This window comes from Ursus arctos, unplaced genomic scaffold (assembly GCF_023065955.2).
Source record: "Ursus arctos isolate Adak ecotype North America unplaced genomic scaffold, UrsArc2.0 scaffold_6, whole genome shotgun sequence".
Taxonomy (NCBI): Eukaryota; Metazoa; Chordata; class Mammalia; order Carnivora; family Ursidae; genus Ursus; species Ursus arctos.
In genome coordinates, this window is record NW_026623078.1 from 19,990,684 (window position 1) to 20,007,885 (window position 17,202).

Sequence of the window (17,202 nt, forward strand, 5' to 3'; positions counted from 1 at the left end):
GGACTATGATCGACTGAAAACAGCTTTAGTGTTCATTCCCACAGATCTTGGTCTGCTCAGTAACTGCGTCACAAGATCTATCACAGCCACCTTGTGGAGCGCATGCTTAGGCTGGTCCTCCTGTGGTAGTGGGGGCAGTCTTTCTGAAGCTTTAAGTATCTGCAAAAATAAGGGGAAATCTAAATTAAAGGACCAACCAGACACAGACTGTGACACTGCTTCATTTTCATTCTACTTTAGAAGAAAAAAAAAAACCCGCGGACAGAAGTAAATGCTTTTTAAGTGCTGCTGTTGTTTTTAAGGGCAACTCGTTAAATAGTGATTAACCACCCAGAGACGTCCCTGGGAATTACTTGCAAAGCGCTGATGAAAATTTAAGCTTCTTAGAGCATCTGAGAATTACAACTAAATTTAAGAATTTCAATCTTTTGAGAAATGCAAGCATTAACTCTCTTTCTCCCATCAGTGTTTTCACCGTATTAATGAGAAATGTAATAGAGGAAAAAAAAAATCTAGCATGGTATTTGAAAAACAAATATAGGAAGGATTTTCAAGGAGCAACTGGATACTGTAGTTGCAGTTAAAATACATTAATATAATCGTATGTCAGTTTTTAATGTTACTGACAATATAAATGATTGGGTAAAAAAAAAGTATTAAGTCATCTTGTCCTATTTCTTGCAATTACTTTCTCATTCCAAACTGTAGTATCTGGTTGATTTTACCATCACAGCATTATATCTGTTACAATTCGAGTAGAAAAGAAGATTGTGCACTTAAAGGCCAAATTTTGATAGAATTTTTAAATCTGGATTATGATTCTTCCTTCCTCCCTTCCTATCTATCTACCTACGTGTGTGTGTGTGTGTGTGTGTGTGTGTGTGTGTGTGTGCGTGTGTATCCAGAAATTTTTATATAAGTGGATTTGGTGCTAATGTGAGGTAACTAGAAATCATATGTACACTTTCACAAATCCAACAGAAATATATATACAAAAGACATGTACAAGATTATTCACAGAAGCTTTCTTCGTAACAGTCACAAACCGGAAACGTTCGTAATAGCTATCATTGTAGAATGGGTTTTTTTTAATGCAGTGTATTTATAGTAAATGGCAATGAATAAAAGCCAATACTATACATTACAAAGTAGATGAAACTCAGACACGATGTTGAGCCACAAAAAATAGTCACCAAAAATGTCTCTCTGTATTTGTGCGTGTTTACTTCTGGCTTTGTTTTATTAAATTCAAGAGCAAGCAAACCAATCAATGGTGACAGATCAGCACAGTCACTTACTGTTGGGGGCATGTGACTGGGCGGGAGGAGGGAGAGATTTCTGGAGTGCTGGAAGCATTCTGACTAGTGGGTGCAGGAACGGATCGCACGCGCAAGTTCCTTAAGCTGCACGCTCAACAAGCGAGCATGTCTGTGTGCGTTAATTACAGAAAATGTTTTTACAAATGCGTTTGACTCTAGGTTCTCTCTTAGAATTTATCAGTTAGCTAGACAGTGAGAGGAACGAGCATTTCTGTAACCTGTGCCATCAAATATACCTGAGTTTGTAAGAAGCTGTTTACAAATTTGAAGGACCCAAATATATACTCCTTAGTATTTAAAGACGACTCTACTCAGAAGTGGTTCACTGATGTGCAAACCCAGTATGTCCGAAATTGGCCCAGTCACCTCCTCTGCTACTCTCCATTTCCTCCTGCCTCCAATAGGTCCACGAAGGGCTGATTATTCATTCATTCAGGTCAGGAACACAGAAATCGTCCTCGACTCTTCCCTTCAATCAGCCCTCTCTCCCCCAAACTGCTTCCAATCCCAATCGCATGAGTCGACCCTGCCAGCCCTTGCACCACAGCCGAAGCGCCTATTGTCTGCAGCTCGGCTCAGTACCTCTGCCCCTTCCTAGTCTCCACCTCCTCACTGCACTCATCTTTTCACACCTGGATTTGATCATGTGATGCCTCCTGCCACCTTTAGGCCCAGATGCAAATTTAAAAAAATCATATATGAGGGGCGCCTGGGTGGCACAGTCATTAAGCGTCTGCCTTCGGCTGAGGGCGTGATCCCGGCATTATGGGATCGAGCCCCGCATCGGGCTCCTCCACTGGGAGCCTACTTCTTCCTCTCACACTCCCCCTGCTTGTGTTCCCTCTCTCGCTGGCTGTCTCTCTCTCTCTCTCTCATGAATAAATAAAATCATTAAAAAAAAAAATCATATATGAGACACTCCAGGAAGTGACGCCTGCCTATTTTTCCACTTGTCTTCTTACACCTTTACATGACCACTGTCCTGGTCCTTGTTCCACAAGCACTTGCTTCCTCTGCCCCCCACCTGCCAGCTCCTGTCACTCCTCACAGCACCTCAAAACTCAGCTCTGGCACGATGACACAGGGGAGGTCTATCTGACTCCACACCCTTGCTCCCAAAGTTGGGTTTGTTATCCCTCCTCCTCTGTGCTGCCCTGGATACCCCTCTGGGGAATTAATGACATCACAGTGGTTGTTGTACTCAGCTGTACGCCCCATAGGACTGTGACCCACCATGGGGCAGGCACTCTATTATTGTTCGAGTATCTTCTTTGCCCAGGGCAAACCTGTGTCTCTGTACTTGCTCCATCCGTACTTCTTGCCCAACCGATGAAATCTGTGACAGTAACCTTCGTATTAGGTGCTTACTCACATAAACGAAGACCCCTAGTGAGGCCAGACTCAGGCTGGCCAGGTGCCTTAGAGATCATGTTAGGAAATGCCGGCTGACAGGGGAGGCATGAGAGAAGTTCGCACAGGTGCCGCAGAGCGAAACCATCACCACTGATAGGCCGGTCCATGGTGGCTGAGCTACAAATGTCATCTCCACTTTCAGAGAGATGGGAGCAGCAGAAACACGAATGCTCACATGTCTCCATCTTGAATAATATGATTATCACCACAAAACATAACATTAACTTCTTTTTTTTTTTGGCATGGTATGACAAAAAAAAAATTGTTACTGGAACCAGTTAGTGAAACAGCCTTAACGTACTGTTTGGCAGGATATTTTACTTGGATGAATTTCATAAGTGATTCCTTCATAAATGCGTCAATTTGTGCTATGCATATTTATTCTGTCATATTGCCAGAATCACACGCTATATGATTTCAAGTAAAAATCTGGGTTTGGGGGCACCTGGGTGGCTCAGTTAGTTAAGTGCCTGCCTTCAGCTCAGGTTATGACCCCAGGGTCCTGGGATCAAGTCCCACATTGGGCTCCCTGCTCAGTGGGGAGCCTGCTTCTCCCTCTCCCACTCTGCGTATTGCTCTGCCTACTTGTGCTCGCTCTCTCTGTCAAAAAAATCAGTAAAATCTTGAAAAAAAAAAAAAAACAAAAAGGTAAAAACCTACTAAAGGAGCATGGATTGCAAAAACAACTTTTAAAAAAAATCTGGTATTCAAAATAATTGACTTCTAGTATCAGAATGATCAATTCTTAGGACTGACTTTTTACATCCTTGTCAAGAGCAAAGCACTTGTCAATTTACAAATATAAACAAGAGATGACAAAATTCAAGCTACTGGACAACTTACTTCTCTACCCTTCCACACTTCTGGGTCCTAGCTGAAGTACTAACATATATGAGGAGAAAGATGCTGAATAAAATGACATCTCTAGGGGCGCCTGGGTGGCACAGCGGTTAAGCGTCTGCCTTCGGCTCAGGGCGTGATCCCGGCGTGATGGGATCGAGCCCCACATCAGGCTCCTCTGCTATGAGCCTGCTTCTTCCTCTCCCACTCCCCCTGCTTGTGTTCCCTCTCTCGCTGGCTGTCTCTATCTCTGTCGAATAAATAAATAAAATCTTTTAAAAAAAAAAATGACATCTCTAGTTTCACCACATCGAGACAGCTCTCAGAACTCATCAGCCCTCAGGGCTTCCCTAAGAAAACTCTAGAGCACAGAGGCCCAGAGTGTGAACTCTGGAGCCGGCGTGCAAGGGGCAGCCGCCCTTCTGCCACCCGCCAGCTGTCAGACTGGCTTTGTTGTGTTTCAGTTTTCTCATCTGTAAAATGGAGATAGCAGCATGTCTAGCTCTTAGGCAACTGGAAATCTTAAATGAGTTAATTCATGTAATGTGCTTAGAAGAGCTCCTACATAATGCTTAATGCTTACTAAGGGTTCGCATTCATGGGCCCTAGCGTGGGGCTCAATACAACAGTGAATTAAGACAGTTCCTGCCCTGTGGGCTTATAGCACACCAATAAATATATTACTGTAAACTTTAATAAGCAATATTAAGACAGTATAACCTAGTCTTAGAATGATCGGGGAAGGCAAAGTAATCATCGTTAAGATTCCAAGGGCCAGAAAAAAGACTAACAGCTAGCATGCTGCAGAGGTCCTCCAGTAAAGTTTCCCCCGAGTAACGGATTTTAAAGACTGAAAGGTAAGGAGCATTGCAAAGTAGGGAGACAGGCCCCATCATCAGTGTTCCTGCAGTTTCTGTAATCACACAGATAACTAAGCACTTACAAGAGCGGTCAGCTTACTGTACAAAAAGATCATGAATACAGAGAGTTTCAATGATTATTCTTTTTAAGACTGAATAAGAGAGGTTGCAATATAAAGTAAGACTATGAAAATAATGGGAAATAAGCAAAGCAAGCGCAGTCATTAAAAATAACTATTGCTAACTCTTGGCTTTATAGTCTCTTCTGGCAAGGTCGCACTGTAACTGGGCAGCTGGTCAATCAAATTTTTATGACACCAAATTACAGGTTACAACTTCCGGAGCAGGTCTTTCAGGGCTTAACTTCTCTCGATCCACCTCGAAGACCAGGCTAATTAATTACTAAACAAAAACAGCCACAGTCACCATTTATGGGGAGCTTTTTACACGTCACTGAGTATGCATATTAATCAAATCTTCATTTTCATGTGCTTCGGTTGTTAAATACCTCATCTAAAAACACATCTTCTTCCAGCACCCCAACCACTGGGTATTTTATATTAATGTTGCAAGGAAATTCTTGCGCTTGGCTTATAAAATATGGAAATAAAAGCACAGAAATTTCAGGCCAGAAAACAGTATTACTTTTTATGCCTCCGCTAAAGTCAGGTCAGTATTAAAAAATATGAACTGTAACCAGAAAAAAGTCAATGTTGTAAAAACTCATTATTTTTAAAAATACTTATAAGACCATTTCTTCAAAGTACTTGACAGTAATCTAAGTGCTAATTTGGCAACGTGCTCTGCTTCCTCAAGGCAGAAGCGAGGCCCTCCGAGAAGCGCCACTCAACAATAAAGAAGAAATTACAAAGGCAGGACAGAAACATCAGCTCTCCCTGCTCTGTGCACCTTCCCTAAACACAAAATACACGTGCCTGCACAGTATTCATCATGTAAAAGACCAAATTCTCCGTGGGTGTCTAGTCTCATTCACAATATAATAACAACAACTCCGTTCTCTTAAGCGTTTGCACAGATGACTAGAAATGTACATGGTATGACAACCGCCAAAACCTAAAATACCCCAACGTGAAATAAGCAAAACTGAGCTAGGGTATATAACTAAAAATATGCTTTGATTACAAAAGTTATTTTTTCCTTGAAATTTATTATTCAATAGATTTTGGCAGTTATAATTATTTCTACCAAAATCAATACGAGTAATGCACATCGTTGCTACAAAATTCACATTAAGCATGATGTAAAAAATACGAGCAAAAATTCAACCAGTAAGTGACACAAAAAGAAAGAAAATGGAAATAAAACACAGAAGCAAGAGGAAATACACTTGGGATGGAGGTACTGGCAATTCCCTTCTCACAAAGCATGTTTTTCCCATTATGAGAACAGGCCTGTACATTAATTTCTGATTGCACGTGGAGTTAATGTCACCTCTAAAATGCCATCTAAAAGCACAGGCCTTGCCTGAAATGATGTCCCCATTGTCTAAATTCACTGCTGATGAGAGGGACATGTGGCAGAGAGGCGGGAAAAGTACAGAAATGGATTAACTCAGTTGGCTGGAAAGAAAGACTTCGGGTACTAACAAGGCCTAGGCAGCCAGCCGGGATTGCCCAGAGCACTGACGTGCCCTCACGGAAATGGGGAACGGCAAAGAAGAGTAAAGTCACAACATTATGCACTATTAAACGTTCATCTTAAGGCAATTCTGATTCCATCATCAATTAGCCTATCAATTTAAAAAAAAAAAGGAAAACCCCCCAGCTAACTACTACCACCACCACCACCACCATCTATAATGACAAAATCATATGGTACCCTGACCATTAATACGTCTCACATTCTAGCTCAACGAACGTGTACTAAACTGAATCGGACGCGTATTTGCCTTCACTTTGGCTCAACTGATCAAAACACAGACAATTTTCTCTTCAAAGTTAGGTATTAATTAATTAATTAAGGATTAATTAATCCTTCTCTCAGGACTCTTACTCTTCACAGACTGATTTCACACAGCTACTGTGCATATCAACAGTACATTTTAAATTAAACAGAAAAGGAAAGGGCAAAGGGCATCTAACAAACTGTCGTACCTGGTGGCACTTCCTGCTGTTCTTCTGCAGGGGGCACGTGTACTTCTAAAATAAATAACAGAATGACAATCCATCACACACTGCTGACCAGTGTTTTTAAAACACAGATTGCATTTAAGTTACGGTGATTATTTTTACAGACATTTTTGAGATTAGCGTGCAATGATCACAAAAACATTAGGTTTTCACACTATTACAACAAAGAAGAATTAGCTATAACTTCGCAAAATGTCGTATGCTTGTCAAGGGTTGTGTAAAATAGGCTTTAGACGTTACCTGCCTAACTGACTAACTGCAAAACTCGCTGCCTGGGCAAAGGAGATATGAGCTAAAACCCAGGTCTGCACCACAATTTTGCATCAGACTTGATAAGAAAGCTGAGGAAAGATGTTTAAAATTATCTTGTTAAAAAGTTTTTAATACATAATCCTAATTGTAACATGAACGAAACGACACAAAAGAAATTGAAAGAGAGTCCTTAAAGTAAATTATTATCCTCAATAAAGTTTCTGAAAAATAATATTCAAGGTAACATATTCTAATTTGGCCATATTCCAGCCAAAAATACGGAGATGACTTTTTTAACATCTTGCCTTTTTCCCTGGCCACTTCAACCCATTTGCAACTAAAGAGATGGTAGACCTTATCACATAATGGTACGATAATATACTGATCTGATTCACTCTATCAAATTACATCACATATTAAGATCTTGGTATCTCACAACCCACTGAACATTACCTTAATCTAGAGATAAGATTTTATCAGCTTTCCTTTTGCTCCTAAAGACTTGGAACAGACTCTGGTCAAAAGGAAGAATTTTTATAGAATTTTCTACAACTCATATTATTTATGTAGCTATTGTACTCATTTTTCTTCTTACATTAGTTTGCTTCTAATTTTAAGAATAATACATACCCAAATGGAAGATCTGGAAATATTTTTTACATAAAAGGAAAAAGGGGAAAAAAAATCTCACCTATTCCCACTGACCACAGTTAATATTTTGGCATATTTCGTTGTTTTAGTGGCAGTTCTGTGAGCATTTACCAGCTTTCTCTGTTGTGACTGGCTTGTTAAGGTTTGCCTACTGATTTCTTCTTAGTAAGTTAAGAGATCTACTGGCCCTGTATCACCTTTACCAATATTTTTTTCTCAGAATTTCTTTTACGTGCCAATTTAGGTTTGAAAAACTTGTGTGCATCATAAAGTATTAATCACTTTATTATTTCCATCACTGGCGTTATACTAAGAAAGCCTTATTATTATTGCAAGATAAATTAAATTTTCAACTAATTGTATTCTGAAAAAGTGTACATTTAACAAACTACCTGGAATTTATTTTGGCAATGATGTAACGAGAGGATTTTTTAAAAGGAAATCGCAAACTACTTATATCAGCACAGACTGCTCTTCTTTACTCCAGGACTTTTTAAACCCACTTCAGTATGGATTTCAACTCCCACCTTCACGAGGATGGCCCCCAAACACATCAGTCTCAAGGTCTCGCCCGCCTAGCTCATATCATTTGCACATCTAACCTCCTACTTGATACCTCCACCTGGGAATTTCGCATCATTCCCAAACTCAAAATATATAATATGGAGCACTGGTTTTCTCCCCTCAACCAGTTTCCTTTATATCCTAGTTTCCTTCTTGGTAAATGGCTCCATCATCTGACAGTTACTCAAACTAAACCAAATTTCCCCTTTCTCTTTCCTTCACAACCACCAGAAAGTTCCATCAGTTGTAATTCAAAACTATATCTCTAATTCAAAACCTTCCCCTCCATTTCCACTGTCATGACATCACTCCAGGCCACCATGATCACTTCCTGGGTTGGTACCCATCATTTCCTAACAGGGTGGTCCCTGCCTCCATTCTTGCTCCATCCAATCCATTTTCTAACAAGGAGTGCAAGTGATTCTTTAAAATAAGTCAGATTACGCCATATCTCATTTAAGTATTTTTCCAGATTCCTACGGCACCTGAAATATAATCCAAATTCCTTACTAGGTCCTCCAAGTTCACAACTGATCTGTCACCCGAATCTTTAATGCTTAAGCCAACTGAAGTTTAGTTCTCTGTCGCCTGTAACAGAAAGTAACCTTACTGACACAGATGGGGAAGAAAAGAGGGTTTAGGCACAGGGTTGATACAGCCTACCCTGTACTTTTGAATAGATCACCCTAATTGCATCATGACAGATGGATTCGAAGTGGACACGTATCTCGCTGAGAAGATGGGCTAGAAGGCTACCACTATTGTCCAGGAAGGTAATGACAGCTGAACTAGATCACTAGAGCCACAGAGAAAAATGGATTTGAGAAATGGTTTGGAAGCCCATTCAACAGGACTTGGGATTAGCTGCAGAGACGGAGGGAATGTCATTGATGACACTCGCATTTCTGGTGTGGGAATCCGAGTATATATTGATGCATCAAGCCAAGTCAAGGAAGAGGGGGAAAGAGAAGGTTAGAGGGCATGTGAAGATGATGAGTTCCTTCCCACTGACCACTCAGGCTCCAAACACAGGAGCACAGAAACTACAGGCGGGGCTAAAGATGCACAGAGCCCCACTGCCCCCCAGAAAGCATTCCATGAGCAGTCTCTGCTATGTCCTCCACTGGCTTATCAAAATGACTGAGAAGTCTTTGGAAAAACTACTTTGAACACAGGAAAGTCAGGGCCAAGATGCATATTGTAATATTTTGTCTCTTATAAAAAACAATATATGTGGGATGGATTGGATGAAGTTCTTCCTGGGATGTAGGTTTTCCATTTTCTGATTCTGACTGAACAAAAAACAGACTCGGCTATATTCTTCATAGAGAACTGAGTAATAGGAGTTAGGAGAAAATCTGAACGCTATCCAGCCTGCTACGTGGAGATGAATTTGCGTGTACGCAGTGGTCTCACAGCAGCGTGTAGGGGTCTCTGCCAGCAGCTAAGCAGAGCAATTCTGGTATCCCCACATTCCCTCCACCCCTCCCTATCTTCTCCCATTTCAGTCAGCTGTACTATTAAATATTCTGCCTAACCAAGCTCAAAAGCAGTAACATTTAATCTGAAAACTGACAATTAGTGGCTCATAAATGAATTCTAAGGGTAATTTTAAGAGCAAAGGCCCTATTACATGTTCCCTGTGGCAACTTCCTGCCGTTAAGGCCCGTGGACCCCAGAGTCTACTACAGACCCCAAGTCTGGGTTGAACACCAGCTTAGCCACACACACACACAAAAGCACAATGATATCGTCCTACCTCCTCTTCAGTGTCCACTGTGAGGAACAATCGAAAAACGTACACGAAAGAACTTTGCAGACCGCTAGGGTCTCCGTAACTCTACACACTGTCAAAGCATCACCATGGAATACATGCGACAATTTTTTAGAAACAATCCCTTCACTTTCAAAAAATAGTCTGTCCAGCTGAATAAAACATAAAGAATCCAACTTTCAAGCCATCCCTGCCCAAGCTAACCCCTGTTTGACAGAACCACCCCCTAGTTAGAAGAGCCTCACCATAACCAGTTATTTACTATTGGACTATCCCGGTTTTATCTCTGTTATTGCACTTTTCATAATCTGCAGTTACTTTACCATATTTGACCACAAGAATGCCAATCCCAAGGAAACCAGAAACCCTATCCGTCGTCTCCCCACTCGCCCTCCTAGCCCGGTGCACCCCATAGACAGCAAAGTGTCCAATATCTATCTGTTGAATACATGAATGCCATTATAATACAGAAAGTAAAACTATCTCTATAAAATTAACTCACCTTCTAAAATTATGTTTGACTCTTCCACAGCATTATCTAAAAAAAAACCAAACACATTTTTACATTAATTCACACCAGATTCCTAAATTAACTTATCTCTACTAAGGTAACTAAATTTGGCTCTTTCTGGACTGGGGGCTTCTTATGGAGACTCGTATTTATATTAGCATATCAATTTTAATTCCTACATTATATTAATGAATACATCAAGTAGGCTGACATCATCCCTGATGACATAAAACTTGCACCATAAGTAGGGAACAAGTATATTGACAACATGCAATTACTTCCTTGGAGACTTGAAAATGTCTTGTATTTCTTACTTACATCTGTCTTTGTCCCACAAGTTATCTGCGTTTTAGTAAACACAAGGGGAGTGGGGCTGACTTGCAGGAAATACCCGTTTAGAGAAAAAGCTTACCTGAACTTTCTAGCCCTTCATTTTCCGATGGTTCATATACTAGAAAATACACAGAAAAAAGAATCCCTTAAGACTACATAGCTCTCACTGTGACGCAACACTGGCTGTATGGTTTCATGAACAGAGACAATGTCCAATCCATCCTTGAACCCCTGGGGCTTAGTCTCTGGGAAGCGGCAGGCTACAGAGTAGGGTGGGGAAGAGTCCCCATGCACAGATTCAAAATCCAAGTCTACCACCTTTTAGCCATAGGAGATGGGCAATTAAAAATGCATTCTTCATGTAAAATAGGGGAGATTGAGGTTCTTCCCCAATCACTTGTTACCCAGATCCAACATCTGTTTACTCCCTGGTGGCACTGAATTTCCATTTTCTATTTTTTCACGTCTACACGGGAGGATTCTGAGCTTTCCCCAGGCAGACTCTCTATTTGCTTGGGGAACAACTCTCAGATCTCCCACCTGGGGGCAAACCGTCCTGGTGCCCGGCCCACAGAGCAAGGGTGCAGCTGGCAGGCCCTGAGCTCACCGCCCCACCCTTGGCCCAGCGCCCAGCATGTCTCCTCTTGTTTACTTGCACAGGGCTCAGTGGCTTTCTGCTCTGCTGCAAAGGAGGCTCCGGGCTCTTCTCTCAGGCTCGGCGGGGTCACAGCTTTCTCGGTCAACCCAATCCCAGCTTTTTCCATTCTCCAAAATGCCTCAAATTTTCTGGTTCACTTAGAGCAAGCTTTTGTATTTTCCTAGCACAGTTATCAAGGTATTCTTTGTGATCATTTAATAAAGAAAAATTTGGGGGCACCTACTATATTTCAGATATTATTCTCAGTGCTGGGTAGAGTAAGGGACAATTTTTCATCCATCATCTTCTGTCCTTCTGGTGGTACTGGTAAGACAGAGGAGCAGCGAGTGTTTGCTCACTCTGTCACTCTGAACCGTGCTGTATTTAAACATGCTCGTCTCTACCAACTTAAAGGGAAGAAAAAGCCCTTTCTTGAGGCTGCTTCCCCCTGCCCCACCTCTCCCCTCTATTTCACCATCTCTTGTCTTCAGAGTCACTCACATTTGCTGTCTCACCCCTCGCTTCCTTCCCCAACCACGGCCATCTGTCCTGTGGCCCTGACTCATCCCTGCCAAGGCTCCTCGGAGACTACCTCGTTCCATCTAATGGACGAGTTCCACCTCACCGAGTTCGATCTCTCAGCAGCTCCTTCCTTCTCAAACACTTCAGCGTGACCGTGTTCTCCTTTTATTCCTTCCTTTCTCCTTCTCAACCATCTTCATCACATGTCCTAGTCCTACCAGGCATGAAATGTTGGCTTTCATCAAAGGCCAGCCACAGAGCCTCCCATCCCACTACACTGTCCTCCCTCCATAAGTGATCTCGGCCTTTGGCTTCAATTATCTTGTGTAGACTCAGGACTCCCAAACTCACAGCCACGAATGAGAGGTCACTGCTGATATCGAAGCACCACCAATCGGCTTATTACATATCCTCCTGGGTGTCTCGACACCCACTGTCAACGGGACGCACGGCCTCTTGGCCTGTTCCTGTTTTCCAGTCCCGCCTGTCTTAGGAAAAAGCATCGCCATCCATCAAGGGCACGAGCCGGAACGGTGGATGGGGCTCCTGACCCCTTGTTCTCTCCCCCAGCTCTACGCACACATCACGCCCTGTCCATTTTATCTCCTTACATTTCTCAGCTTGTCCGCGTCCCTTCACTGCCACCACCCTGGTTTAGACTGCTTTAGCTCTGTCCACCTTCATCTGTGTCCACCGAAAAGGGCTCCTGCCAAGGTCGTTCTAGATCCGCTGCATGTGTTCAGTGCTCATCTATCCTGGGTCCTTAGCGGCACGGGACACTGCTGAACATCCCTTTCCTGAAACTCACCTCCTCTGACCCCTCTTTTGGCAGAGATGGGACTCAGGGCAAGATCAGTTTGGGATAACGGGACTAAACTACCTGGTCTCCCCATATCCACTCTTGCGTCTCTCCAGTCTATTTGCTACACGTCAGACCGATCGATCTTTACAAAATGCATATCTGATTTTGTCGTGCCTTGAACAATGCCCTGAGGGTAGGTGAGCATCCCTGACTAGCTCTAGGCATCCGTGGACCCCACACATAGTGCAATCTCAGCCCAGATTAGACTGCCAGCACTCTGCATACATCTTCCCACCTCAGAGCTTCTTACAACACTCCCCCCACCTTCCCCTTGCCTTGTCAATGGCTCTAATCTTCACCTCCAACTTCAAGGAAGCCTTCCCTGGTCCACAAACTAGGTAGGTCTCTTCACTATATGCTCTTGTTACACACCGTCCTTGTTCTCACCAACACTTAGCGGAATTGCCAGTAAACACTAAATTGAAGTTGTTTCTGTAATTTCTCCCCCCCCCACTAAAATGTAAGGTCCATGGGAATATGGACCATGTGTGTGTCCCTCATTAGAACTGCCCCAGTCCTGTTTTAGATATAAAAGTTAATACATATGCAGGATGTGAATAAATCAATCAGATAGTAAGACAGTACTGTCATTTCCTAGGTACATCCAACGTAGGCTTGATGCTTTCTAGATTTTTAATGCAGAAAGCTGGTTCCCTCCATACCTTTAATAAGCCACATGTTTTCCAGGGTCTAGATGTAGGGAGTTTAATACAGAATGTATTCTGTTCTCCTATGGAAAAATGGTTTTGTTTTCACCCTACTTACAGTTTCACTTACATATGTTCACTTGGTTTCCCTAGTCTGGTTCTTGAATGCCACAAAGGTATCTTGTTAGAACACAGTGAATAATCCTACTAATAATTCCATTAAATCCCTTTTGTTTGAAAAAGTTTAGGTTCTATAGCAAGGTAATCTAAAGTATCTCAAAATCTTGTGATCCAAAGTGTCTCAAATCTTGATGACCCCTTAGGTCGTATTTATTACTCTTTTTTTAACATGTTAAATTGTACTTATTCTGATATTCTGCCTATGAAAACACATTTATTTTTACAACATCTTTTTTAACACAGTATCTAATTTTACACTTCTTTCAAGTGTGATTTTAAAGTTCTCTGGATCTGGTCTGCAAACCGCCCTGCAAACATGTTCTTCCTGGCATATTTAGACAAACACTACAATGAGTGGCAGAAATGAGAGAAGTGTCTCAAGTCTCATCTCCACATGCAACTTTCCATTTCCAAATTCCTATTTTCTTTAAATTTGAAACTGAAAAGAAAATCCAGATCACAGTGGCCAAGTTATTTAATTTCTTATAAAAATATTAGTTCTTAAAGACAGAATCCAGGATTCTTCTAATGGTGTCATTCCTATCCCATTAGAAGTAGTAGGACCTTAATTAGTAGGACCTTAAATCTTAAATACAGATGCTTAATAATTCAACACATCAGGTTTATACACAGCCGCTCCTAATTTTCTTCAACTGAGAACCACCAACTATCATGATGCCATTCATTTCTTGACGGTAGGGAGGCCATAGTGTCCATCTTTGAATGTCAAGCCTCCAAACCATCCGGCGCATAGAAAATCCCCCATATTTGACTCAAGCACCGTACATTTCTCGTCCTTCTTGCATCACACATGAAGTCATGCTCATTTGACTTCTTTCCTTTTACAGAGTCATCCGTGAAGGTGGCAGAATAAAAATGACCATTACACCATTGGCTTTCTCATTTCTTAGTCATATTAACTTATGCAAATCACTTACATTCTCTGAACCTTTGTTTCTTTCATCTGGGAAGTCACAAAAATAGACTCTACTTCATGGAGTTTAATAAAACAGCCTGGGAAGTGCTTGGGCAACAAACAGAGCTATAATTGCCTAAACCTGACTCTAGTGCCACTCATGTCAAAAACAGGCCCAAACTCTTTTCTTTATGCCACTTGTAAGCCTGCATTGAAATTCTTTTGTACCTTTCCTCATGCTAGTAGATCCATCACCTTTAAGAGCGGGATTACTTTGTAGAAGAAACTAGACTAGTTCAACTCTGACTAGTTTTATATGCTCCAGACATATGTTAGTCAAAAGAGAACGAAGACTATAAAGTAATGAGATAAGTTTTCGTGAATAATTTTTAACTGCTTCCGAAGGCAACTCGCAAAGAATTTAAGAAATTTAGTCAATGGCAGAACCACTGGGGAAGGTAAACAATCTCCCCAAGTGAATTCTTTGAAAACTCCCATTCAGTTGGAGATTTTAAGTTATGATATTTGAAGCTTAAATATCCTCTATACTCTAAAAACTATGAGTAGATTTTAAAACAAGGGGATGGCTTAAGGTTAAGAAGCATTTTTCAAACCTGGTTCATCATAGTCTTGGTATGTAAGGTCATCTGCAAGAAAGAGAATAAAACTCAGTATTAAATGGGTCATTCTGTAAAACTGCTTCGCTAAAAAACACAACTTAATCTCAAATACAGAATTCTATTCCTTTAAATATCAGTGCCTACAGTCAGCGATAAGTGCCTTTTGCCCAAAAACAACTAGACAAAAGGACGAGTAAATTATTTTCATAAAAATTCCTCAAACTGGCATAAAGTAAGATATGCAAAAGTCGCATTCAAGATTAATACCCTGTTCTGTCGTGGTGCCAGTGTAGACGAGCTAAAATATGAAAGCCTGATATTCTTTTCATAATCTAATCTTGTTACAAAGCAAAAAGACTTATATTAGGTGTTAAGATTACTTCTTTGACTCCTTTGAAAGAAAAATCACGTTAACATAGCATTACAACTATAAAGCCGTGAGTAATGTTTACAATCTAATGAAAATATTTATCCAGTACCTGCTTCATGGTACCTTCTTTCATCATCACCTACTACTGGCTCCATGGAATCTAAAGAGAAAAAACAGACACCCTGTCAAACATGAAAAAACCAAACACATTACTAGATGCCATTCTCAAGTATTTACAAATTAATTCCAATCTTCACAACTGGGTAAGATAGATATTATCACTCTCATTAATACAATTTAGGCCGAATACAGTTTCATAATTTGCTCTCTAGGTCACAAAGACAGGAAGGAGCAGAACCAGTGAGACTCCACTATGCCATACTGCCTCGTCAATTTCCAAATCGCCTTCCCAGCATCCTTTCTACAAGGAGCAAGTCCCAATGGTGGTTTGAAAAATACATCTCCTTTTTTCCTCATTCCTCCATGTAATATTAAACTATATTCAGGGATTTCTATAAATGTCTGGCAACCAAAAATGACTGTGGGCATTCTAAATGAGGACTCTGTGCTGAATCAGAGTGAATCATTAACCCCTGGGTCGATTGGCCTCAGCCAGTGCCTTGAACAGAAACACGGATCACAAACCTGGATTGTCCTGCTCATACATCATCTCTTCCGTATCCTGATTATAAGCCTGCGAAGCTGTAAGTTAAGAAATGATTAGGAAATTACAAATATATCTCAAGAAGGGTTACACTTGATACGCGAAATAGGAAAGGCACACTATCCAGTAATGACAGAAATGTAAAACCAAATCATAATGATGCTCACATTTATATTCACTCACGGAACACGCGGGTTCCACCTTTCCAAAATGCCAAATATAGAGATGAACTAGAGAGTTCCCATCACCAATGGGTTTATAATCGAACCACACACTGGTGAAGCTATATTCTCATTTGGATTGTGCAAATTCAACTATATTCAGCAAAAGACTAATGAGACTGAGACAGAGACCACAGAGGTGGCGGTGCAGGTGAGTCCTCTTCCCATCCACTCAGCAAGCACCTGCTGCAGAGCGTGCGTGAGGAAGGGCACACACGCTCCCAGTCCCTCACACTTGGACTCAGTACTGCGTACTCCCAGACTGCAATACAATTCTAGTATTTACAAATACATATCGTTGAAGTGATATAGGCCCTAAATGCCAGCCAAGAATATCATGTGGTCCTCAAGCACAGAGAAAGGGATCTATTCTGGCACTGGAAGAAAAACTGGCCAACACGGGCTTACTGAACGATGGCATGTCCATCTCCAGTGTGGCCATATCTTCTGGGGATGTGTGACCAGTGACAATACACAATTTTGACCTTTCATTGACTTTGTAATTTAAGACTACAAAACATGTACTTCTACTGTATCTCTTGGCCTAGCAGTACCATTACTGGGTATTTATCTTCAGGGAATAGACTTCAAAAGCACAAAACTATATTCACAAAGAAACATACATAAGATTATGATATAACATATGTAAGTTATATATAACAATTAACTATATATTATATATTTTATGATATGATATAAAATATATTAATAGATAATCATAACGTTTTCTCTCTCTCACGATGTTCTTTTATAGGAAAAAAAAAAAAAGACTCATTCTAATTAAAAAAGAATAGCATTAAGTTTAAATCTCACCTGTCTCTTCTACATGGTAACTATCTTCAGTTTCTGAAAAGAATAACATCAGATGACTAGTACCACTTTCATAAAATTTTATG

The 17,202-nt window shown here is 41.0% G+C and overlaps 1 protein-coding gene across 14 annotated transcripts in view; it reads right to left on the reverse strand.

Annotated features, from left to right (window-relative positions):
* Positions 1-17,202, reverse strand: part of ASPH (aspartate beta-hydroxylase) — a 210,232-nt gene that overhangs the window by 116,983 nt on the left and 76,047 nt on the right. For 7 of the 14 annotated variants that reach the window (XM_057308049.1, XM_057308035.1, XM_057308034.1 and 4 more), the window contains 7 exons: positions 17,120-17,152; positions 16,067-16,123; positions 15,531-15,581; positions 15,046-15,078; positions 10,747-10,785; positions 10,326-10,361; positions 6,547-6,591 (listed from right to left, as the gene is read on the reverse strand). In XM_057308049.1, the coding sequence (XP_057164032.1) occupies positions 6,547-6,591; positions 10,326-10,361; positions 10,747-10,785; positions 15,046-15,078; positions 15,531-15,581; positions 16,067-16,123; positions 17,120-17,152 (294 nt within the window). The remainder of the gene's footprint in view (positions 1-6,546; positions 6,592-10,325; positions 10,362-10,746; positions 10,786-15,045; positions 15,079-15,530; positions 15,582-16,066; positions 16,124-17,119; positions 17,153-17,202) is intronic. The other 7 variants (XM_057308038.1, XM_057308050.1, XM_057308043.1 and 4 more) reach the window with 3 other exon arrangements.